Source organism: Equus quagga, chromosome 5, assembly GCF_021613505.1.
Source record: "Equus quagga isolate Etosha38 chromosome 5, UCLA_HA_Equagga_1.0, whole genome shotgun sequence".
NCBI lineage: Eukaryota > Metazoa > Chordata > Mammalia > Perissodactyla > Equidae > Equus > Equus quagga.
In genome coordinates this window covers 17,157,359-17,181,816 of record NC_060271.1, presented here as the reverse complement: position 1 = coordinate 17,181,816, position 24,458 = coordinate 17,157,359, and the positions used below count along the sequence as shown (strand labels likewise).

Below are 24,458 nucleotides of genomic sequence, written 5' to 3'. Positions count from 1 at the left end.
TCTACCACATTCTATCTTCTCAAATGGCTCAAGCTAAACACCTTGACTCCATTACTCATCCTTGACTCTTCTCGTTTTCTCATATTCCACGTCCTATCAGCAGTAAACTCCATCAGCTATAACTTCCAAATACAGCCAGAATCAGACCAGTTCTCACCACTCCCTCTCCCACTTCCTTGGTCTAAATGACCATCATCTCTAACCCGGGTCACTGCAATGGACTCCTAAATGGTTTGTCTCTGGCCCTCTTGTCTAATTTCAACATAGCTACCAGAGTGAGCTTTTAAAAACATGCCTCAGATATCATCATTTCTGTGCTGGAAATGTCCAGTAACTTCCCATCTCACCCAGAGTTAATTGGTCCCATCTCACCCAGAGTTAAAGCCAAGACCTAGTGAACTCTACAAGATCTGATTCCTCATTGGTTCGCTGCCCTCCTTTCCTACGACTCTCCCTTGATGACCTTACCCTCACGCTGTCCTCGCTGTATACAATAAGCTAATGATGCTCAAACTTTTTGGTCTCACGACCAAATTTAAAATTTACTGAGGACCACAAATAGCTTTTGTTCATGTGGGTTACATCTATCAATATTTATCCTATTAGAAATTAAAACTGGGCCAGCCCGGTGGCACAGCAGTTAAGTTCGCACGTTCTGCTTTGGTGGCCTCGGGTTCACCAGTTTGGATCCCGGGTGTGGACCTATGCACTGCTTGGCAAGCCATACTGTGGCAGGCGTCCCACACATAAAGTAGAGGAAGATGGGAACAGATATTAGGTCAGGGCCAGTCTTTCTCAGCAAAAAGAGGAGGATTGGCGGCAGATGTTAGCTCAGGGCTAATCTTCCTCAAAAAAAAAAAAAAAAATTACTTTTAAGGGGCCAGACCCGTGGCTGAGTGGTTAAGTTTGTGTGCTCCGTTTTGGCAGCCCAGGGTTTCACCAGTGTGGATCCTGGACCCAGACATGGCACCACTCATCAAGCCATGCTGAGGCGACATCCCACATGCCACAACTAAAAATATACAACTATGTACCAGGGGCCTTTGGGGAGAAAAAGGAAAAATAAAATCTTAAAATAAATAAATAAATAAATAAATAAATAAATAAATAAAACTGAGAAATTTTAAAAATATTAATTTTAAATTAACAAAAAACATGTTAACACAATTTTACGAAAATTACTGTATTTTCCAAGAGAAAAAACTTTAGTGAGAAGAATGACATTGTTTTACATTTTTGCAAATCTCTTTAATGTCTGACCTACCGGAAGACAGCTGGATTCTCTGCTTCTGTATTTAATCTGTTGCTATATACCACTTTGGTTGAAGTATATGAAAAAAATCCAGATTCATGGAGACATGCAGTTGGAAAAGGGAAGACTACTTAAATAGGATTCTCAGGTAATCATGGATATTCTTCTTTGATTCTACACCAAAACTCAACAAGGGACAGTTTCTTAAATGTTAGTTGAAACGTGGAATCTGAAACCATACCAATGAACTTTTCATATTCTGTTAACCTTAAAATCCATTGGTCAGTCTTACAGTTTGAATGAATCTTTTATCTACGCATGATTTTGTAACATCATACATCGGTCATTTGGAAAATACTGTTGCACTGAGTTATCCAGATTTTCCAAGGCTGGCTCACTTTTTCATGCAATATCAAAAGTTCACAGCAGTTGACCTCACCCCAACCCCATCAGAAAAGTCTGTGTAAGTTCTGGGAAGCTGTCAGGGTCATGGTGGCAGGCACAAGTTTTCCAAAATTTTAATTTTAATTGAAAGCTTAAATTTTATCATTGTCAACAAATGCTATTAGTTGTTTTCCTTGAAGTGACAGGCTGGCGTAGTTCATTTTTAAGAAAATGTCTGCCAAATACCAAATGTGAACAACCACAGTTTGTCTGTTAGTCATTCTTTCGTGTAAAAATGGTGTTCCATAAAAAAAGTGGCTAGTTAGCTGACAGCTCAATTATACGAGTGCTTTTTCTCAAGGCAACCACAGCGCTTCAGCAAGCAGAACTGCTTGAGTCATACTTCCCACTTCCTCACACAGAGTATTAAAAAGATATGCACTCAAAGGTTGGAACTCGATGGACTCAAAGCCTACTGCTTCATCAAGTGAGCCTGGCTTCCTCCCCCTGCAATGTGTGGCAGCGAAAGATGCTTCTATTACTACAGCTTGGTGCCACTGCCCTGATTGGTGCCAAGGTGCCAGCAGTTTTACTCACTATTGCTTTTGCCCAATCAACGCAGTTATCAACCCAGTGAAAAAAGACAAATAAAGTTAATGTTATTATGAAAGCAGTTTTGATTTCAGATCCTGTGAAAGGGTCTTGGGGATGTCAAGGATCCACAGTTTGAGAACTGCTGTACTAAACACTCTATTGCTTTTGTGCATTATACTTTCAACTCCCTTTGCCAGGAAAGAATTTCTTTTCCCGGATATCCATACGGCATCATGGTACCTTTCAGTGAGGCTCTTCCTCAGCATCTCATACAAAATAATACTCCCACTCACCCCCCGCCCCCGCCCAACACTCTCTATTGCCCTCTTTCTCTTTATCCTACTTAATCTTTCTACAGAGAAATTATCACTCTCTGTTTACTTATTTATTTTCTGTCTCCTCCAACTAGTATATAAACAGCTAAGGGCAATGCTACTGTCTCCACTTCTTAGTCGTCCTTCATAGATGGTAGGTGCTAAAAATAAATCTTACTTGACTGAAAGAATGTACCCCATAACCTAGCATTTGATTCTAGGATTTTGGCTTAGATTGCTTTTTCAGTGGTTCATGTTTATTCCCTAGCAGAATACAAACTCCAAGAACAGAGTCTAATCTACATTTTATGTAGTCCCTAAAGCTTCTGGCACAGGCCTTGGACATACTACGTGTGCTCTCTTCCCTAGGGAATACTTGCAGTCCCATAGTCAACTCCAGGCAAAGTTTGTTTCCAAATGACAGCATGTATGTGGAGTGGCAGAAAATGGGCAAAAATTTTTATCTACTTCTTTCTGGTTTGCAACAATTTCTATTGTAGGAACACTCTAATTGGTATATAACAATGATGACCTCTTAGCTCTCAGGCTCTGTGTTTCCTATCCAAAAACATACTGGAAGTAGGGGAAAAAATACCATTGTGATGCTGTTTTCTGGTTGGTTTTAAGCAGAAGGTTCTTGGCTGAACATGCAAAGGTATCCACACGTGTCACTTAACGAAGGGGCTAAGTCCTAAGAAATGTGTCATTAGTCGATTTCATGGTTGTGCAAATGTCATAGAATGTACTTACACAAACCTAGATGCTACAGCGTACTACACACCTAGGCTGTATGATACTAATCTTATGGGACCACCATTATATATGCGGTCCATTTTGACTGAAATGTCATTATGCAGCACTTGACTATACTTAAAGATGAGCAGATTTGGCTCTGTGTAGCCACGATCCTTAAAAATATTCTATTTCTTTGACTTAGTCTTATATTTGTGGAAACCTAACTTAAGAATATGTTCCCCGGCATTAGAAAAAATGTTTAGATATGTTTATCATAGCATTATTATAAAAGAAAATTTGGATGATCAAACTAGGGGAATAATTAAGCCAACAATTGCATATCCATTCAATCAAATTATGTAATCATTAAAAACGATGTTATAAAGACTGTGCAATAACAGAACAAGTCGGATGATATAATGTTAAGTGAGAAACAATATAAAATTTAATATACAGGGTGATTAAACTGTATTTCAAAAAATTATTTGTAAGGAATAAAATATACAAATTGTTAACAATGGCAAAGGAGAGGAGGAAGGTGGGAAGCTCAGATGAACAGACCACATCTAAGAACAAAAGAATTACATGAACAAATAGACACTAACCTCTTGTACCTTATTCCAATTCCTAACTAGACGTTTTACCCAAAACAGAGTCTTAGAATATTAAAATTCGGAAAGGACCTTACATATCACCTAGTTTAATCTCCTTCTTTTAACAGACAGAGAAACTAAAGATTATAGAGAAAAAACACTTGATTAAGATCTCCCCAGAAGTTAATGGCAAAGCTGGAGCTGTAACTGTGAGCATTTGAACATGATGTGTGATTCTGAGGAAGTCACTTCATTTTTTTGCACTGTGGTTCTTCATTTGTAAAAGAGATAGCAGCACTTATCTAACGGGTTTGTGGAAATTAATAAAAGAAATCTTAACTAAATGTGAGTTGGGAAGGCCTGTAGGGGGAGCTCTCATGTCCAATCACACATTGTCAGTTACACCACACAAGAGACAGACATTTGCATCTTGGACAGGAAGTAAAGCTACTTTACTAGTGAAGGAAGATCTCTCTCCCACCCAGCAACATCCCAGCCAATGAGAAACGCCACAGCTCAGCCAATGAGAAATGCCGCAGCTCAGCCAATGAGAAATGCTGCAGCTCAGCCAATGAGAAATGCTATAGCTCAGCCAATGAGAAGCCACTGCTGCCCTGAACTGTTGTTTTTCCCCAATCTATTTTTGTTGAGAACAGCCTCTCCAAACAACCCCTTTTTTGCTACAAAAGTAGCTCCCCTTTGTTTGCTGGATTTGCCTATGGTTTGCCACATGTGCACATCCCAAATTACAATTCTTTTGGCTATTCCCAAATTTTGAGATAACACGGGCTGACAGGCTATTGTCAAGATTACACAAAATAACATATAATGAGACCACTGCAGCACTGGCTACACAGTACTCGGTAAACGTCAGCCTCTTTCCCTTCTGACTCTAGTGACTTTCTGCTACTATGCTGCTATGTGGGAGGTAGAAGAGCAGAGTAGATTGGGGAGAGTTAGAAAGAGAAAGGAAAAGGGGAAAGCAGCCAAGGGGCACCTATGGCAGAACAATGCTTCTGATCCTGATGGTTGGGGGACCCCGATTCCCTGTTCTAGTAACAGATACAGCCAATGGGCACCCTGTCCTGAGACTGAAGAGGGCCCACCTGAGACCCTGAAGAGTGCAGACAGGCTGGTGTTCTGCCTCTCCCCAACCCTCTTTTTTGCTCATTCCTCTCACGGTAATAATTAGTAAGAAACCATTCTAACGCCTTCCACTTCACAAAGGATAATTTGGGCAGTATCCAGGACCAGCTACTGTTAAAATTTCTGGCCTTTTAATGTAGTTCAAAGATACGCCATTTCTTTACATGCTAGTTTTTAATCACTCTGGGAATCTTCAATTCTGCTCCAACTTTGGCAGTCTGCAACACGTCTAAGTATACAAAAAGGTAAATACACCTTGGCTAAAATAATGGACGTATGGTAGTTACTTTAGTGCCCTTGAAATGAGAGAGACGTCTAAAAATCAAGTCAGCCTTCAGAAGCTAGCTCAGAGTATTGTGCCTTTAAAGTTAGAAGAAATTGTACCTTTCATCACAAATTCATCTGGACAACTCATCTTCTTGATTTGCAACTCTGTTGACCGATTTCAGATTGAGTTTCCTGGTTACGTACCTATGCTTAGTTTTGGCATATTCTCTTGATAACACGGTCTACCGCCAATTCAGCATTTATTCTATTTAGTTTGACATGAAGTCCATGGTTTCCCCAGCATGCTATCTCTAAGATTCTCTAGCACTGAAAGTGTAAAGGAATGTGGCATGGATGTGTTAGCTCAGGGCCAATCTTCCTCAGCAAAAAGAGGAGGATTGGCGGTGGATGTTAGCTCAGGGCTAATCTTCCTCAAAAAAACCCCCAAAAACCTGAAAAAACCCAACCATGCCTTTTCCCAGGGAAATGGTCCCCTGAATGTCTCAAATTCATTTCTTTCACTCCAACCCTACCTGCCACTAACTTAAATCATATCCTCATCATCTCTTGCCTTAATCACTGAAACGGCCAACTAAGTGGTATCCCTGCCTCTAACCTACCCCCACCCATCATCTCTATTCCTTATCTAACAGGTCGTAAGGATCTGTGTAAAATAAAAATATGATCATGTCACTCCTTTGGTTAAAACCCTTCAATGGTCTCTTCTTACTTTGTGGGCAAAGTCCCTCTGAGCAGGCCCTGCTTATTATCTGACCTTGTCTGATTTTAGTTTTCTGACATATGCCCTGTGTTTCAGCTTTCAGAATCACTTTTTTCCTTAGCTTGTGCCTTGTACACGTTAGTCCTCCTGGAATGCCCTTTCCTATTGCTTCTCCCATTGCTCACCAATTCTAGGCATTCTTCAGCAAATGCCACAAATCCCAAGAAGCCTTCCCCAACCTTCCCTCTCCTCACTTACTCAGTTTGTATGGTATTATTTTGAACTTTATACATTTCTGGTAACTCAAACATTTCATGCTATTTTTGACAACTATTTTATAAGTGCCTGCTTTAGTAATACACATAAACTTAGACTTTTAAATACTACCCATGAAAGATTCACCTTACTAATCATCATACAAACAACATATATCATCTGACAGCTAACCCAAATAAAACTTGAATTTACTCTTACTGAACCTCAATTTCCTTATTTATAAAATAACAGCATTACTAGAAAATGACTCATTTTTTGAGAGCTTAGTATGTACCAGCTGTTGTTCTAACACAGGAACTCATTTAACTCCTTGTAACAATCCTGTGAGTAGCAACTATTATTGCCTCTAACTAGAAACTAAGGCTAAGAGAGGTTCAAAGTCACACAGCTAGTAAATCTCTAAAAAGGTCCTTCCATTTTCAAAGTTCTATGAGAATTCTATCGGTCCTAAAAAATAACCAAATCTAAACAGGATGCAGAAAAGGTCAAATCAGCAAAAACTACTTCTACCTTATATTCTATTTATCTATATCTCATCTCTCCTAATAGAATTATATTCCTTACATATCTAGCATATTGGCCAATTCACAGCAGGAATTCACTAAGTATTTCTGAATGGATTTATCGAATTTTCAATTTTTAGCATCATATACTACACTGAAAGCCAAGTGTAGGTCAACAGAAGTTACCAGGAAAGACAAGATAAAGAAAATCCAATTACTTCTCAATGTTAATGTGGCCAATAGCTATACCAAGAATGGGGAGAAAGGACAGAGAGACTCGCATGTACTCAAAATACCCTTGGGGGTCCTACCCACTGCCCCTGGGTGGCTTTTCCAACTCCTTCTATTTCCATGAAAGTTAAATTTCCTAGGAATATCTCACTTGGCATAGTTGGTTGCACAACTATGTATAGAGGTGGCTCGACTCAATTATGAATGACTTCCTCTGTGAAAGCTACTATATTTCATTTTCTATGGCTAAAGAGCTGGTAAAGACTGGCCTAGAAAACTCACTTCTCTTGTCCAGATGTACAGTAACTAGTTATTAGTACTTTGAAGGATCCATCTCCCACTCTTCATCCTTCTCATTCTACTCCCAACACACCTTTCAAACGCATCTTAAGCCCCAGCTGCTGGGGTAAAAAAGGGCCGTGAAGTTTCTCGTAGATTTCACTAGGCATTTCCAAAATCACTGATGGAAACCCCTCACATGAGAATCACACTTCCCAATTCTCAAAGTACTTTAACATTCATTAACTCATTTGATCTTATTCACAATTATCTCAGACTTATTTACCTAATGGTTATGTCTAAACCTCCTTTGATGCATAGAGAAGTGAAGTGTGGTATGGCAAAAAGAACATGGATTTTGAAGTCAGAAACCCACGGAGCTAGGTTCAAGTCCTTGTAAGTCACTTAGTCTCTTTGAGCTAAGGGTTACAATGAGTTTAACTGAGATGAAATTCGAGGATGTGGATATGATAAGCACTGTGTCTGATATGACCTAGTTCTTATGCTTCCTGGTAACCTTTCTGAGCCTCAGTTTCTTCATATGTAAAACAAGGTTAAATACTTATAAACCCCAAAAGGGGTTTGTGAGATTTACTGAGATAATGTATCAAAGTGTCTGCCACCATATTTGGGACCTTGCATGGGCTTGGTAAATGTTAACTTCCTGTCTTATAAAATGGTGCTCATTAAACATCCTTCTAAACGACATTATAAAAGGTAATTCGTTTAATACAGTACTAAATAGCAGGTGCACAAAAGGTTAAACACATTTTTGTGACCTACGTTCTTTTCTACAGAAAGTTCCAAATAAGACTGGCTCTGCAGTGTACTCTCATTATTGACCACGTGTGTGAGTGAATTCAGCTCTGAGGGAGGCGTCCATGTTTCTACAGGGCAGGTATCATATGATCCCTACTGATTTGAATGAAGAAAAGATATTATGGGGAAAGAGGAGGAATCTTCTTATCTGATGAAAACCTTTACTGAGGAAGATACTAGGTTTATCACAACCTGGGTATTGTGATACAAGAGAACTGTAAAAGTATTTTCCAAATCTTGTGAAGCACCACCTCTACCCTCTCAGTAGCAAAAAAAAAAAAAAAAACCCAAAAACCTACCAGAAAACCCCCTTATCTAATCCAACATGGCCATTATGTCTTGAAGTTCAGTTCAACTTACACTGAGACTAGATAAGGCATAACATTAAGCATCTACAGTGACCGTTTGAGAAGATAAAAATAGAAAAAATGCAATCCCTTATCTTCAACAAGTTAGGGCACGGTGCAGTCCCCTTCTGCGGGAAGTGTGAACGCCACTCATCCTGCACTCGTAGGCCATCCCGACATGCAGAGAGCACTTGAGGCACAACACTGCACGCTGAAATGGACCGCGAAGAGAGTCCCAGCTGATGAGGGGCTAAGGAACTATCCAATCTCAGAAATATCTGATGAAAAAAGACCGAGGGGAACAAGAATATCAAGAGCTGTCTGAAAAGGTTTCAGGTGAAACAGGAAACAAAATTAGAGCCAAAGGAGAGAGACTGGAGGAAAGCAGATTTCAGGTCAAAAAAAAAAAAAAAAGATTTTTAGCCATTAGAGAGATCATAAATGGAAGAAAGGTGCTCCTTTGGGATCACTTGTCTCCTTGTCTCCTTGTCTCCGGAAGAATTTAAGTAAGGGCTACATGAGTGTTTATAGGGGATGCTCTCACAGTGAGCCCTGAATTAGGTGGGAGATGGAATTTGAGGACTTCTGAGATTTCCTCCAACCCTGAGGTTCTAGGACTCTATGACTTTTACCTTCCTGACATCTCATATTTATTATTAAGGCAACTGACTGACTCTTAACCAAAGTGACTTCTAGATGGGAGGGGAACATGGGAGAGAGTGACTCTGAAGTCTACACACGGGAAGATGTTAAGCTCGTGCTGGTGGATACAAGTTCTCCACAATTCCAGCTTTTGCTTGAAGGTTTAAATTTATCTTTTACAGCAAATGCTTATAGGTTGTTTTCCTTGAGAAGAGATGGGCTCACTTAATTTTGGAGAAAGCATCTGCCAAATATGCATGTCAGTTATTTTTCTTTAAGATTTTATTTTTATTTTTTCCTTTTTCTCCCCCAAAGCCCCCCGGTACATAGTTGTGGATTTTAGTTGTAGGTGCTTCTAGGTTGTCCCATGTCAGTTCTTTTAAGTAAAGATGATGTTCTACGAAAAAGTGGTTACTGCAGGTTGAAATTCAAACAGTCACACAACTGCCTTTTCCCAAGACAACCATTATTCTCGGATATTTTAAAGATGGAGAAACTGAACTCACAGAGGTTAAAAAGACTTGCTAAAGAACACAAAGGCAAAGTTAGAATTCGAACCTGGATCTTGCATCTCCAAAGTCCATGCTCTTTCCACTATGTTACCCTGAAACCCAAAACAAAACAAGAGTGTATCCCCAAATAAAGGAAAATAAAGAACTAAACATGCCTAGTTCTAATAATGAATGGCATCAGGGTACTGCTGACTCCTGCTTCTCCAATAATCCTTAGGAGTCTTTGCTGCCCGAAAGAATTAATTATCAGACCTCTCCTCTCTGCAGCAACCACAGAGCATATGGAATTGGAAATGGATTCAGCTTGTGCATGCGTCTGTGCATGTGTGTCTGCATGACACAGAACAGGAACAATGAACAAGAAAAAAAGAACAGGGAAAACCCACTTGGTTTATCAGTTTCCTGGACGGGATGTTGTTTTCATTCACGCAGTGTATCATTGGCCTTAGCATAGTAATTTAGAGGATGTGTTCTTTATTAGCTTTGCTCAACTTGGCTAGGTTCAGCTATGTGCTGCCAGCTGGGCTCATGCCAAGGCTGAAACTCCACTCCTCTAAATTCCAGTTCACTTAATAAAGCGTGGGTTGCCTCCTGCTCCTATCTAACTCAGTTAACACTTTCGGTTCTCTGTATCTAGCTCCTTCTTTCCCTCTTGACTCTGACTGATACAGCATGGCTAGAGGACCTCTGCAACTGTGAAGACAGTTCCCATTTTCCTGGGGCCTTTCTAGGCTGATAAACCTGTAGAGAGTGGGGGGAAACGGAAGGAGAATAAAATGCATGATAGGGCCACAAGCTCACTTTAAAAGCCTCCTGTTACTGAAACTCAAGGGAGTGACCGACCTGAGCTGTCTGGGGCAACAGGTGAGAGGATTCTTGAGTAATTTCAGCCAGTGGAGGGATATGTCTCCTCAGAAGATGGTCTGCCCATGGTCTTGGCAAGCCTGGGCACTTAGAGAGGTGGCACGAAAGCACACGGTAATGGAGCACCTGCCAGTCAGCCACACAGTCACACACACACTCCAGCTTCCCTTAGCACAAGGCAAGGAATCTAAAAAGCTTACAAACTGCCTTCTTGGCATATCACCCTCATAATCTTCTGTTTTTCTTTGCTCTGTTTAAGAATTTGCTAAATTTCTCTCATCTTCTTGATATACATGAATGTTTACGTTTTGAATGGTTTTGTTTTATTTTTCTTCTGGTAAGTCATTATTGAGATTCAGAAATTCTCATTTATAACTGTAATATTTCCTCAAAAAATCTTCTAGGGAATTAAGAGGAAAAAAGGTAATAACTCAGAATTTTTATTACTGGTTTCCAATATGCCTGTCCTAAAAACCACATTTATTGTTAGTGCCATGGAGTCGATTCTGACTCCTAGCGACCCTGTGTCCAGCAGAGCAGAACCCTGCCTGGTTCTTTTGCACCATCCTCTCACCTTCTGGCACTATATCAGACAATACTCTGCTGCTATTTACACAGTTTTCATGGGCAATTCTTTTGGAAGTGGGTGGCCAGGTCTTTCTTCCTAGTCTGTCTTAGTCTGGAGGCTCTGCTGAAAACTGTGCACCATGGGTGACCCTGCTAGTATTTGAAATACCAGTGGCAGAGCTTTCAGCATCACAGCAACACACAGCCGCCACAGTATGACAACCAACAGACAGTCTGGTCTTGCTTCCCTCACTGGGAAACGAACCTGGGCTGCAGGGGTGAGAGCACGAGTCTTAACCTGCTAGACCACCAGAGCAGGTTAAGAACTACATACACATTTAAAATAGGGGATTTTGCAAGTTGATATGTATTGACGCTGGCACACAGTAGGTCATACAATAAAAGCTTGCCAAAGAAAACTACACAGGTCTGAGTAGTCCCAAGAAAACAGCAGGTGTGGTCAAATATATTAACTGCCTAATCACATCTCACTATTTCCAGGAGTTTGAGAGATGCCAGTTGTTTCACTAGACACGCCAAAAACTTGCTACCATTCTCAGGAATCTGTGGTTGGTGAAGTCAGGAGAGAGAACTGGGCAAAGCAAAGGCGCAGCATAAGGAAGCTGGAAGAGAGGCATGAAACAGGAATTTTCTGCCCCTTGGGTAGATACGATTAGAATCAGTAAGAGAACCCAGATCCTCTGCTTCATGATCTAGTGACACTCATTTCATTTCCCCATATTCCTATTTCTATTTGTGTACTATAAAGCAAACAGTCAAGAGAAAACCAGTTATGGGAGTACCGGTTCACTGCGCAAAGAAAATAAATAGATATATTTATTTTTCCTGACCAAAATAGGGCACTTAAATGCCTCTGTGTGCAGCTCCCTTTTCTTGTGATGTCTAGGCATCTTAATACAGAAATAACAGACATATAGTGGAACTCTACTATGTGCTACATGGTGCTATGCACCTGCACACCCATTTTGTCATTGAAATCAATCAACCTGGGAAATAGGCACTTCTCAATAAGCTCCACCGAGCCTAGTACTGCTAACATGAGGCTACTACATGATCGTTGTATAGATGGATGAATAAAGGCCAGAGTTTCTAGATGTGTTTAGACTACAAGGCCAAAACTGGAATAAGGACAGAGGTTGTATATGTGTGTGTGTGCATGTGTAGGGAGAGAGGAAATGGTATATTAAATAAAGGTAAGGACTGGAACTAGTATATATGAGAGGGTAAGAGGGAAAATAGCCAAAGAGCCAAGTATCTGTCCTCCTTAGGGGCACCAAAGAATTTGTTTCACTTGTTAGCCAATGTGCTCACACCTTTTCTGACACGGCTAATGAACACACCTTCTCAGGAGACAAGAGGGGCGTACTGGTCACTAGAAGCTTCCTGAAGAGGAAATTCACTTGCTTGTTGTCACTTAGCAGAAAAAGAAGTTGGGTGAGAGGCTCAGGGCCCAGGTGTAGAGTGTACATGGTTTAGTGACAGAGAGGCGGGTGAATATGGGCTCAGAGATGAGCCTTTCTGGAGATGAGGGCCCTCTGCCACTCTTATTTTTGGCTATAACAATTCCAAAATTTAAAAAACAGAATGTTAGTTTCAATAACTCGTAGTCTGCTGTTAAAATTGTGGTAACACTCTCACTTTTGTAATTAAGTGAATAACAGCTTTAACGATGAATAGAAATGGAATCAGAAAATATAGCATGATCTACTTCACTCAACAAATCTTATTGAGTAACTGCTATTTGCCAAGTGCTCAGGATATAAAAATGAATTTAAGAAATTAGTTCCATTTAACAAGGACTCCAGGTAGAAATGAATGCTAATTTTCTAAACATGGCAGAAAGAAGAATTTTAGCTCCCTCATTAGTGCTTATACTGGAAAAACTAGCATTATTTTACATGTTGCAGGGGTAACTGTTTGTTAAATGAATAAAATAGTTGCCGTAGGTGTCATACTTTAAAAACTCACATTTTTCCTTCTTTAGTCACAGAATATGCCCCCCAATCTTATCCTTTTTACCACGATGTCACTGCCTCAATTCTCTTTCTCATCTGGAATATTCTAACAGCTTGTTTACTGACATCTCTGCCTCAGCTTCTGGAAGCCACTCATCCTTTCACTGTTACCAGAATGGTTCTTCTAAAACACAAATCTGACCAGCAATTAAAGCCCACTCAATGGCTCTTATTGCTCTTAGGGTAAAGACCCAGATCCTTAAAATGGTCTATAAGGGAAGTTGTGCATTTCCTCTCCTTCTTCTCTAGCCTTGTCTCTTTCCATTCCTCTGCTTACACCCTATAATCTAGTTATTTAAACATTTTTGAGTTCCTCAACCACACTTTTTTTTTTTTTTTTGAGGAAGATTAGCCCTGAGCTAACTGCTGCCAATCCTCCTCTTTTTGCTGAGGAAGGTTGGCCCTGAGCTAACATCCGTGCCCATCTTCCTCTACTTTATATGTGGGACGCCTGCCACAGCATGGCTTGCCAAGCGGTGTCATGTCCACACCCAGGATCCAAACCGGCGAACCCTGGGCCGCCGAAGCTCACCTACACTTTTTAAAAAGTCTCAGGCCTCCACCCATCTTTCCCCACTGCTGGCTGGAACTCTTTCTCCCTCCCCAATCTTCAGGTTTAAGCTTAGATGTCACTTCATTTGGAAGACTTCCCTGACCTCCAACTTCCGATCTAGGTTGGGGGCTCTTCTGCACTGCATTATTCCAAAGCTGTAATTTCTCTGTTGTCTGTATGCTCACAAAACTGTAAACTCTAAAGGCAGAATCCCCATCAACGAACCCAATGAGTAGCACTTGGTTGTGACTACATAGTTAGAATTTGAATGAATAGCCGGCTGAAGAAAATCAGTCCACCTGTTGATCTACGCGCTGTGACCTACAGGTTGGCTTTAGTTGTGTTATTCTTGCCTCAACCCTAGTTTTTCCCTTCGTGGTCTAGGACTGCAATTTAACCAACCTCTTTCTGACCCAGAATCCCAAAGTGATATAGTATAGTTTCCTACGTAGTTTTACAACAGGAAGAGACCATCCATAAAGTTACGGGAAACACTTTTTAAATGTTTCACAGGAAAAAAAAGAGACATTCTGAAAGTTTTGTTTTTAAGCATCAAATTCTTACTCTCCACACTAGGGTAATATTCCTACACATCAACCACAGCCTTGAGTTAGATTGGAAGGTTTTTCTTTGTACAATGCCACAGCTAGAAAGGGTAGACTGAAAAGGTAAAGGAGGCCTGGCCGACCATTTACTCCAACAGGTGTGCTCAAGGGCAGCGCTTCTACTGGACCCCGTATCTGTATCAGTATACAGAGTGCAGCCGGACCCAGTTTATACCAGATGAAGTCACAAGAGACTGCTACATAATCCAGAATAGTAATATATTAATTTACAGTAAAAATACAAAGCAGCTTGGATCTCATGTTCTTTTCCTGTTGTAAAATTACATGAGAAGCTAAACTATAACCTGAAACTTGCTTGCCCAGCCTGAAATCAGAGCAAGGGGGAGTTAAGTGGATTATTATAATGGCTAAAGGCCTAATTAGCATTACAGTCATGCCAACTGGACTGAACTCTTTATTTTGTTTTTTACATCTAAAAAGGAAGCATGTGTGTTTCAGTTTTATTCTAAGTCACACAAAAAAAGTGATGAGTTAAAAAAAAAAGCTTCTGCCTTTTATAACCAAGTACCTTGGATTAGTTACAAGCTTGGTATTTGCTGCCCATCAGAGCTGGCTTGGCCCAGGAGTTCACGAGCTAAAAAGAGTACTATGGCTCAGCAAAGGAGAACCAGCTGGCATGCAGGCGTCCCCTTCGAGAGGCAGAGCCCTACATGGGTGGAGGGCAGAGCTGGGCTCTAGGTGAGCTGATGGATCTGGAATCACATAAGAGACAGTCACAGGAGTCACCTGTTACCCATCCCCAAGACTAGGAACCTCTATAGTGCTACAGAGGCGGGAGGGCCCTTAAGGATCATCTAGTACAACCTCTCACATTAGGAATGACTTGCTCAAAGACATAAAACAAGTTTGTGGCCCAGTTAAGACTAGGCCCCAGTTCAAGGCTCTGATATTACACTACACCACTTCTTTACTATTTGTATCAGGATCTGGAAGCCAACATCCAGGGTCTCAAATGAAATTTTTTTATTTTTGAGGAAGACCAGCCCTGAGCTAACATTTGCCACCAATCCTCCTCTTTTTGCTGAGGAAGACTGGCCCTGAGCTCACATCCATGCCCATCTTCCTCTACTTTTTATATGTGGGACGCCTACCACAGCATGGCTTGACAAGTGGTGTCATGTCCACATCCGGGATCCGAACTGGAGAACCCTGGGCCGCCGAAGTGGAACGTGCGAACTTAACCGCTGCACCACCAGGCTGGCCCCTCAAATGAAATTTTGAAGAGAGACCAAAGGAGAATGGGGAGAGTATAGGGTAACCATGTGTGAAGGCAATACGGCTCAAAGCGATGGCCCGGACAGCTGGCCCAACTAAAAGATCTCCATGGCCTCTCCATCTAGACTCCCTCTCAGATATCAACAGAATCAAGTCACTTAATCCTCTGAACTTCACTTTTCTCATAAATAAAACGTCTCTGAAAATAATTATACCCAGTTTAGAGTTACCAGGAAGATGAAATGAAATAACACTTGTAAAAGAATATTAAATGAATATTGGTATTTTTTCCTACTTACTGTGAGCAAGAAACAATCTCATGATTACTTTGAATTTTTTAACATCTGCACACTGAGGATCAGAAGGTAGGAAGGAAGGAGGAGACAGTATGATCAGAAAGAGAACAGGCTTACACACAGAGAACATCTTGTTTTGTGAAATGAATTGAGTAACCACATTTTTTCCACATTGTATCACTTGCTCCTTAGCCAGGAGGCTGAGATGGCTAAAGTTCCGCTATTACTGAAAGCTACATTACAGAGCCTACTGAGGGGATGAGGTGGGGGAGGTGGGGGGTGTTGGCAGAAACAACCTGGCTGCTAGAATGATGACCAAAGGACCTGGTCTGGAAATGCCAACTGGAATAAGGTCCCTCTCTACCTTCTGAGCCTGGTCCTTCTGGTCATATTCTGTTAAAAATCTAAGATCTCCAGGGACATACAGAAGAGGAGATGAAAACAGTCAGCAAACATCTCTGGAAGCATCAACCACATAGTGAGTCATATTTCTTATCAGCATGGTGAACAGTCAGAAACGAATGCATGTCCAGCAATTCCTGGACACAAAGACTCTTAGCTCTTCTGGCTCGTGAGAACTGCCTGACTGCTATGAGAGATTTGCCAATCAAAATAACAGAGTTCTCTGGGCAAGAAAGCAAGAAAATCAACCTACTAAGTGAATATTGCCTGGAACAACAAGGTTTATCCTGTTTGAATCTCAAATTAACAAAAATGACTCCACTGCCACCTCCAAGGCACTTCTCCTCTCACTGCTCCCACAGAAATATTATCTCCCAGGGCTTGCAGAGGGATGCTAATGGACTTCTCATACCGACCCCAGGGCATTTGTTTCTTGAAGCATAGAGAGGAGCAGTGCTTTCCTGAGGCAAGAAGTGTGTCTCACCACCTCTCTACCCTCCATCTCAAGTTCTCTCCACCTCAGTGCCACCAACCTAATCCAAGCAGCCCTCATCTCTTCCTTGTCCACAGTTACCGCAGCACAACCCATTCTCCATAGAGCAGCCCAAGTGACTTTTTAATTCAAAGATTTATTGACATATAATTCACATACTGTAAAATTCACCCTTTTAGTGTACAATTCAGTGTTTTTAGTAGACTCATAGAGTTGTGGAAACATCGTCCCTATTTTAAAACATATTCAACATCCCCAAAAGAAACCCCATACCCATTAGCAGTCACTTTCCATTTCCCCTCTCCCCCAGCCCCTAACAACCACTAATCTTCTTTTGTCTCTATGTTTTTGCCCATTCTGGACATCTTGTATAAATGCAATCATACAATGTGTGGTGTTTTGTGACTGGCTTTTTTCACTTAGCATAATGTTTTGAGGTACCTCTATGTTGTAGCATATATCAGTACTTCATTTCTTTTTCTTGCCAAATAGTATTTCGTATGGGTATACAACATTTTACTTATCTATCCATCAGATGATGAACACGTAGGTTACTTCAACTTTTTGGCTACTACGAATAATGCTGCCATGAACATTCATGATACATTTTTGTGTGGATGTATGTTTTCTATTCTTTTGGGTATATACCCACAAATGGAATTACTGGGTCACAGGTAACTCTATGTTTAACATTTTGAATAACTTCCAAACTGTTCCCAAAGTGGCTCTAGCATTTTACAATCTTACTAGTAATGTATGACAGTTCTAATTTCTCCAGCATTCTCACCAACATTTGTTATTGTATGTCTTTTGATTATAGCCATACCCTGTATGGATGTGAAAGTGGTATCTCACTGTGGCTTTGATCTGCATTTCTCTAATGACTAATGATATTGAGCATCTTTTCTAAGTACTTATCGGGCATTTGTATATCTCCTCTGGAGAAATATCTATTCAAACCCTTTGCCCATTTTTTAACTGGGCTATTTGTCTTTTTTATTGTTGAGTTTAAAGTGTTCTTTTGTATTCTGGATATGAGTGATTTTTTAAATGTAAACCAGATTTTGTCATTCCCCGACATGGTACCCTCTCATGATTCCCCACCACATTTGGAATAAAATCCAAATCCTCACTCTGGCTTATAAGGTCCTACATGACTTTGCCACTTTCCCCCTCCCACAGTGCATTGTGGTTGAGCAGTCATCTTCAGCACCATTGCATGTATGTCCCATCTGCCTGCCTGGAATTCTCTTTTCTTGAATGGTTTCTTCTCATCATTTGGTTTAAATATCACCTTTTCAGATAACTTTTCCTGAAAAGAAATTGTATCTCAAGAGGCCCTCCTCCACAAAGAGGGAGAAAGAAACTTTTGGGGATGATGGATATGCTCATTATCTTGATTGTGGTAACGGCTTCTTGGATGCAGACATAGGTGAAAACTTTTCAAACTGTATACTTTAAATATGAGCCATTATTTTACTTTAATTATACTTCAATAAAGTTGTTAAACAAAAAATCCCCTTCACCATCTCACCTTCACTGTCACTCTCTTATCATTCTTTATTTCCTCAGGAGAAACTGTCTATCTGAAATCACCTTGTTTATTTCTTGATTTAAATCTTTACCGACTATCTCATCCACCAGAATGGAAGTGCCACGAGGGCGGGAACGCTGTCCATCTTGGCAACTCCTGTATCCTCAGCTGGCCTCAAAATTAGATGCTCAATAAATATCTGGCTAATTGAATGAATGAATTCGACAGAGGTTCAGAAAAGAGATCCACAGACAACAGGAAGGGTGACTTTCTATTCCCTCAGATTCATCACAACTTTTAGACTTAAGGGGATGAGATTCATTATTATTTCCTTTATTAAGAGCAGCTATCTCAAACCCTACCCTGGATGATCTCCAACATCCTCATTAGAAATATCATTTACTGTTCAATTACTCTGTAGTACTGTTCTAGTACTTTATATATACTCTCCCAGCGGTAGTGGTTACTTTTACAATAATAGTATTATAATAATGATAATATAGCATATAATATATTATATAGTAGTAATTGTATTTACTAATTTTAATAAATATAATATAGTATATAACAACGATAATAATAGCAACAATAGAAAAAACAATACAAAAAAAATAGTGAATGTTTAGCACTATTTGCCAGATATTATGTAAGCACTTTATCCATGTAATCTCATTTATTTCTCACAATAACTTTATGAAGTAGGCATTCTTTTACAGACGAGAAATCTGAGGTTTAGAGAGGTGAGCTAACTGCCCAAGGCCACACAGCAGGTAAGGGGCAGAGCTGGAACTCAAACCTAAGTCTCTCTTCCTTCAAAGCCCATGCTTTTTCCATTCTGCTACAGCTCTTCTCAAGTACTTACAACGTTACTCCAGCTCATATACAAAGCCCCTAAGACCTGAGGAAGATGTGCACCTTGAGAATGATACTACTCAAACTCTGCAAAGGGTTAGGAACAAAAGTAGGGCAGACGAGAAGCTAGTTGCCTGAGAATAAACCAGGACATTTAGAGCAAGGAATTTTACTTTATCACAAACTCTATGTCTAGCTTCCCCTGACATTTTATTCTTACTGTTTCTGATTACTCTCGGGTAGACTTTGGTTTTTACCTAAGTTGCCGGCCCTTGCTCCTCCTCTGCCTACTAGTGAGGGTCAGTGGTAAAGATATGCTGACGATGAGAGATCTAGGTAATCTCCCTTATCTACTTGGGTTGGATTCAAGAGCTCATAGGTGGCCCTTTACCTTTAGTACCAGGTGGCTGCAGGTTATCTCCAGTCAAGGAACACCAGCCCACAGGGAAGATGTCCCGGGAGTCGAAGCGGCACCAGTAGTCAAAGGCCCCTCGCCATCCATCAAAAGTGACGAGCACTTCTGAGCCCCGCACCTCCCCAATAGTAGCTGGGCAAATAAAATGAGGGTTCTTCCTGTCCACAGCTTCTAGCTTCATTCCCATTTTGAAGAAGTTGTGGGAAGGCGATGGTGGTTCCTAGATGAGAAAGAGAAATAAATAGACCTAGGCACAAAGAGAGAGGCTATGTATGCCAAAAGACTGGTACCTCATTCGGATGATAACAAGTGACTGCTATATAATAAGATTTACAATGGAGATTTAGTCTCTCTTTTAAATGGATCTCAAAGCACACCAAAGTATTACTTTGCAATCCTAACATTTTGACATCTTTACTTCACATTTTTTTTAAAGAAATAAAAGTTAACAACGTTGAATCCCCTTTGTGCTCTTCCCTTACCCCATTCCCTATGCATATTTTTATACTTTACTATATATGTACATATCTATTTGCATACTTTTAAATTTTATATAAATGGTACTATACTGTACAGTCATGTGCCACATAACGAAATTTCGGTCAGTGATGGACCACATATATGATGGTGGTCCTATAAGATTAGCACCATAAAGCCTAGTGGGCTTTACCATCGAGGTTTGCATAAGTACCTCTGTGACATTTGCACAATGACGAAATCGCCTAGTGATGCATTTCTCAGAACCTGTCCCCGTGGTCAGACTACAAGACTATACATATCATTCCACAACTGTTTTTTTGTTCAACATTATGTTTTTGACATTTATCCATGTTGATAAATTTAGGTCCAGTTCAATTTAACTAACTATACATATCATTCCATAACTTTTTTTTTGTTCAACATGTTTTTGAAATTTATCCATGTTGATAAATTTAGCTCTGGTTCAATTTAACTGCTAATAGTATTCTATTATATGTGTATACCACAATTTATTCATTCTCTTTTGATGGACATTTAAGGTTGTTTCCAATTGCTTATTATTTCAAAAGAGTCTTAATGACCATTCTGGCACTTGTTCCTTTGTACACACGTGGGAGGGTTTCTTTAGGGCATATTTAGAGAGGTGAACTAAGTGCCCAAAACTATACAGCCGATAAAAGGCAGAGCTGGAACTCAAGCCTGAGTCTCCTTTACCCCAAAACCCGTGCTTTTTCCATTCTGCACAGGACAACCATTCTCCATTTCTTTAGGGAGTAGAATTGCCAGGTTATAAGATATATACATCTTCTGCTGTATTAAATATTGTTATAATGCCCTCCAAAGTGGCTGTAACATTGTACACTCTTTCCAGCAGTGAGGAGAGTTCTTGGGTGCTGATCTGCAATGTGGCTGCATAGATAAAGTTTCCAAAAAAGTGTTTTACACTCTATTCTGTTCTCTTGGTCTTACTGTCTGACCCTGTACCAAGAACACAGTCTTAGTAAATGAATATCTGGTAGAAAAAGGCCTATTACTTTGCCATTCTTCAACACTGTTTTGGCTATTCTTTCTCCTTGATCTTTCATGTGAATTTTAGAATCAGCTTTTCAAGTTCCACAGATTTTGACTGGAATCACACCAAATTTATAGATTAATTTGGGAAGAAATAACCTTTGTATGTATGATATCGAGCATCCCCATCCAAAAACATGCTAGAGTATCTTCCATTTAAGTATTTTTTAATGTGGATTTCTTCTTTAATACAGATTTTAAAATTTCCTCTATAAATATCTCATGCTTTTCATGTTTTTTCTAGGCATATTAATAATTTGACTGCTATCATAAATGGTATCTTAAAATTTTCATTTTCAAACCATTTGTTGCTATTAAATAGGAATGCAACTGATTTTTAAAAACTAATTTAACACTTATTAGCTTATTCTGATTACTTGATTTACCAATTATTGAGAGATGTTTACTAAAATATCCCCTAGTGATTGTGGATTTTCCAATTTTTTCATGTAATTCTGTCAGACTTTGCTTTTCATAGTTGGAGGCTATGTTTTTTAGTAGCATGCATATTTACAACTTTTTTTCTTGGTGAACTGTATTTTTTAATCATTAGACAGTGACCTCTTTCATGCTTTCTTAGCATCAAAGTCTCCTTTGTCTAATTTCGGTATAGTTAACACTTGCTTTATTTTGATAAAGGTTTGCCTGGTATATCTTTTATATTCTTTTACTTTCAACATTTTTGTGTCATACTTTAGCAGTGTCTCTTGCAAACAGCATGTAGCTAGATTTAAAAACAATCTAATCTACATCTGACTAAACTGATGAGTTTAAGCTCATTTCTAATAATAACTGATATATTTAAACTTATTACAATTATCCTATTGCCTATATTTCTATTTAACCTGATTTTTCAAGGTTCTTTTTTCTCCTTTACCGTCAACTGAATTTTTTCCCTTTTTCCTCCTCCCTTGATTCAGATGTTAACCATTCTATTTATAGTCTTTTAGTGGTTCCTCTTAAGACTCTAACTGTACAGTTGACATAATTTGGTCTAAAACTCATCTTTATCTCTAGTCCCAAACAATACAAGAACTTTAAAATATTTCAACTACTGAGCTAAGAGGTGTTTGATAATTTAGTTCCACATTGTTATCCTTTTGTAATTATAATTGGTTTATACAGTTGTGGACAGTGCTTGATTAGTTTTATCTACATGTTAACCAACGTCTCCTCACCACTGCTTCTTGCCTTTCACTCTTACTTTCTGGGTTCAATTGTCTTCTTCCTGAAATAGAGTCTTCACTTGTTCTTTCAGTGGATATATTACTGTCTACTTGTATTAGTTTGTTTGAAAATATCTTGATTTTTATATCAACTCTGAAATAATAGTGTACCGATATAAAATTCTAGGTGGACAAGCATTTTCCTGGATACTGTGAAATATTATTCTATTATCTTTTGGCTTGTGCTGTTGCTGTCAAGAAATGTGCTGTCAACCTAACTGTAATTTTTTTGAGGGTGCTTTATGTGATTACTTGCTCAGATCTTTTCTTTTTACTTTAGTTATACCATGATTTTTTAAGGTATATATTTGTCTTTACTACAAACTCTGGAAAATTCTGTCATTGTCTTTTCAAATACTGACTCTTTTCTATTTTTCCTAATTCATCTTTCTGGATTTCATGTTCAGCATATATTGGACCTTCTAATATTATTCTCCTTGTCTCTTGTCTTTAATATTTTCCACCTCTTTATCTCTTTGTGCTGCATGCTGGGGAAATTCTTTACACGTCTTTCAGTTAATTCTTCCTTATCTATATCTAGGTTGCTTATACATCTACCTATTAATTTTTAATTTTAATGGTTAAATTTCATTTCTATTGTTCTATGTTCAATTGGGATTTTTTCAAATCTCTCATTTAAAAAGTATGGTTTTGGCCTGAGACAATAAGTCTTTTGGAAGAGAATATAGGCAGTACACTCTTTGACATCAGTTTCAAAAGAATCTTTTCGGACACTGTAACTCCTCAGTTGAGGGAAACAATAGAAAGAATAAACAAATGGGACTTCATCAGACTAAAGAGCTTCTTCAAGGCAAGGGAAAACAGGATTGAAACAAAAAAACAGCCCACTAATTGGGAAAAAATATTTACAAGCCACTTATCCGACAAAGGGTTAATCTCCATAATATACAAAGAACTCACACTGCTTAACAACAAAAAAACAAACAACCCGATAAAAAAATGGGCAGAGGACATGAACAGACATTTCTCAAAAGAAGATATGAATATGGCCAATAGACACATGAAAAGATGTTCATCATCGCTAATCATCAGGGAAATGCAAATCAAAACTACACTAAGATATCACCTTACACCCGTTAGATTGGCAAAAACATCCAAAACCAAGAGCGACAAATGTTGGAGAGGTTGTGGAGAAAAAGGAAGCCTCATACACTGTTGGTGGGAATGCAAACTGATACAGACACTATGGAAAACAGTATGGAGATTTCTCAAAAAGTTAAAAATAGAAATACCCTATGACCCAGCCATCCCATTACTGGGTATCTATCCTAAGAACCTGATATCAGAAATCTCAAGAGTCCGTTGCACCCCTATGTTCATCGCAGCATTATTTACAATAGCCAAGACGTGGAACCAGCCTACATGCCCAGAAACTGATGATTGGATAAAGAAGATGTGGTATATATACACAATGGAATACTACTCAGCCATAAAAAAAGACAAAATCGGCCCATTCACAAGAACGTGGATGGACCTCGAGGGTATTATGTTAAGCGAAATAAGCCAGTCAGAGAAAGACGAACTCTATATGACTCCACTCATAGGTGGAAATTAGCATATTGATAAGGAGATCTGATCGGTGGTTACCAGGGAAAAGGGGGGGTGGGGGGAGGGCACAGAGTGGGAAGTGGTGTACCCACAACATGACTAACAAAAATGTACAACTGAAATCTCACAAGGTTGTAATCTATCATAACATTAATAAAAAAAAAAAAAAAAAGTATGGTTTTGTACTTTTCTCATTTTTTAAATTCCTTCTTTTCATTCTTTAATCATTTCAAATGCTTGATTTATATTCTCTATCTGATATTTCTATTATCCGAAAGTCCTTGGGTTATAACCTTACTGTTTGTCTTGTCTTCTGATGTCCTGTCATGTTGGATTTGTTTTGAGAGTTTTCTTTTTAAAATCATTGACTTGAACACTTATGTACTTTTTTCCTCTTCTCCCTAAAGCCTTCCAGTACATAGTTGTATATTCTAGCTGTAGGTCCTTCTAGTTCTGCTATGCTTAGTGAGAGGCGCTAGGTCTGCCCCCAGGATCCGAACTGGTGAAACCCTGGGCCACCGAAGCAGAGCACGAGAACTTAACCGCTCGGCCACAAGGCTGGCCCGTTTGGAGAGTTTCTGAGGGTCTGTAATTTCTAAACTGAGTATTCATCTTCAATGGTACTTCACTTTTGAGACTTTTAC

At 39.4% G+C, this 24,458-nt stretch overlaps 1 protein-coding gene across 18 annotated transcripts in view; it reads right to left on the bottom strand.

The window, feature by feature from the left end:
- Positions 1-24,458, bottom strand: part of SCMH1 (Scm polycomb group protein homolog 1) — a 185,894-nt gene that overhangs the window by 61,305 nt on the left and 100,131 nt on the right. For all 18 annotated transcript variants that reach the window (XM_046662997.1, XM_046662979.1, XM_046662982.1 and 15 more), the window contains one exon: positions 19,445-19,688. In XM_046662997.1, coding sequence (XP_046518953.1) covers positions 19,445-19,688 — 244 coding nt within the window. The remainder of the gene's footprint in view (positions 1-19,444; positions 19,689-24,458) is intronic.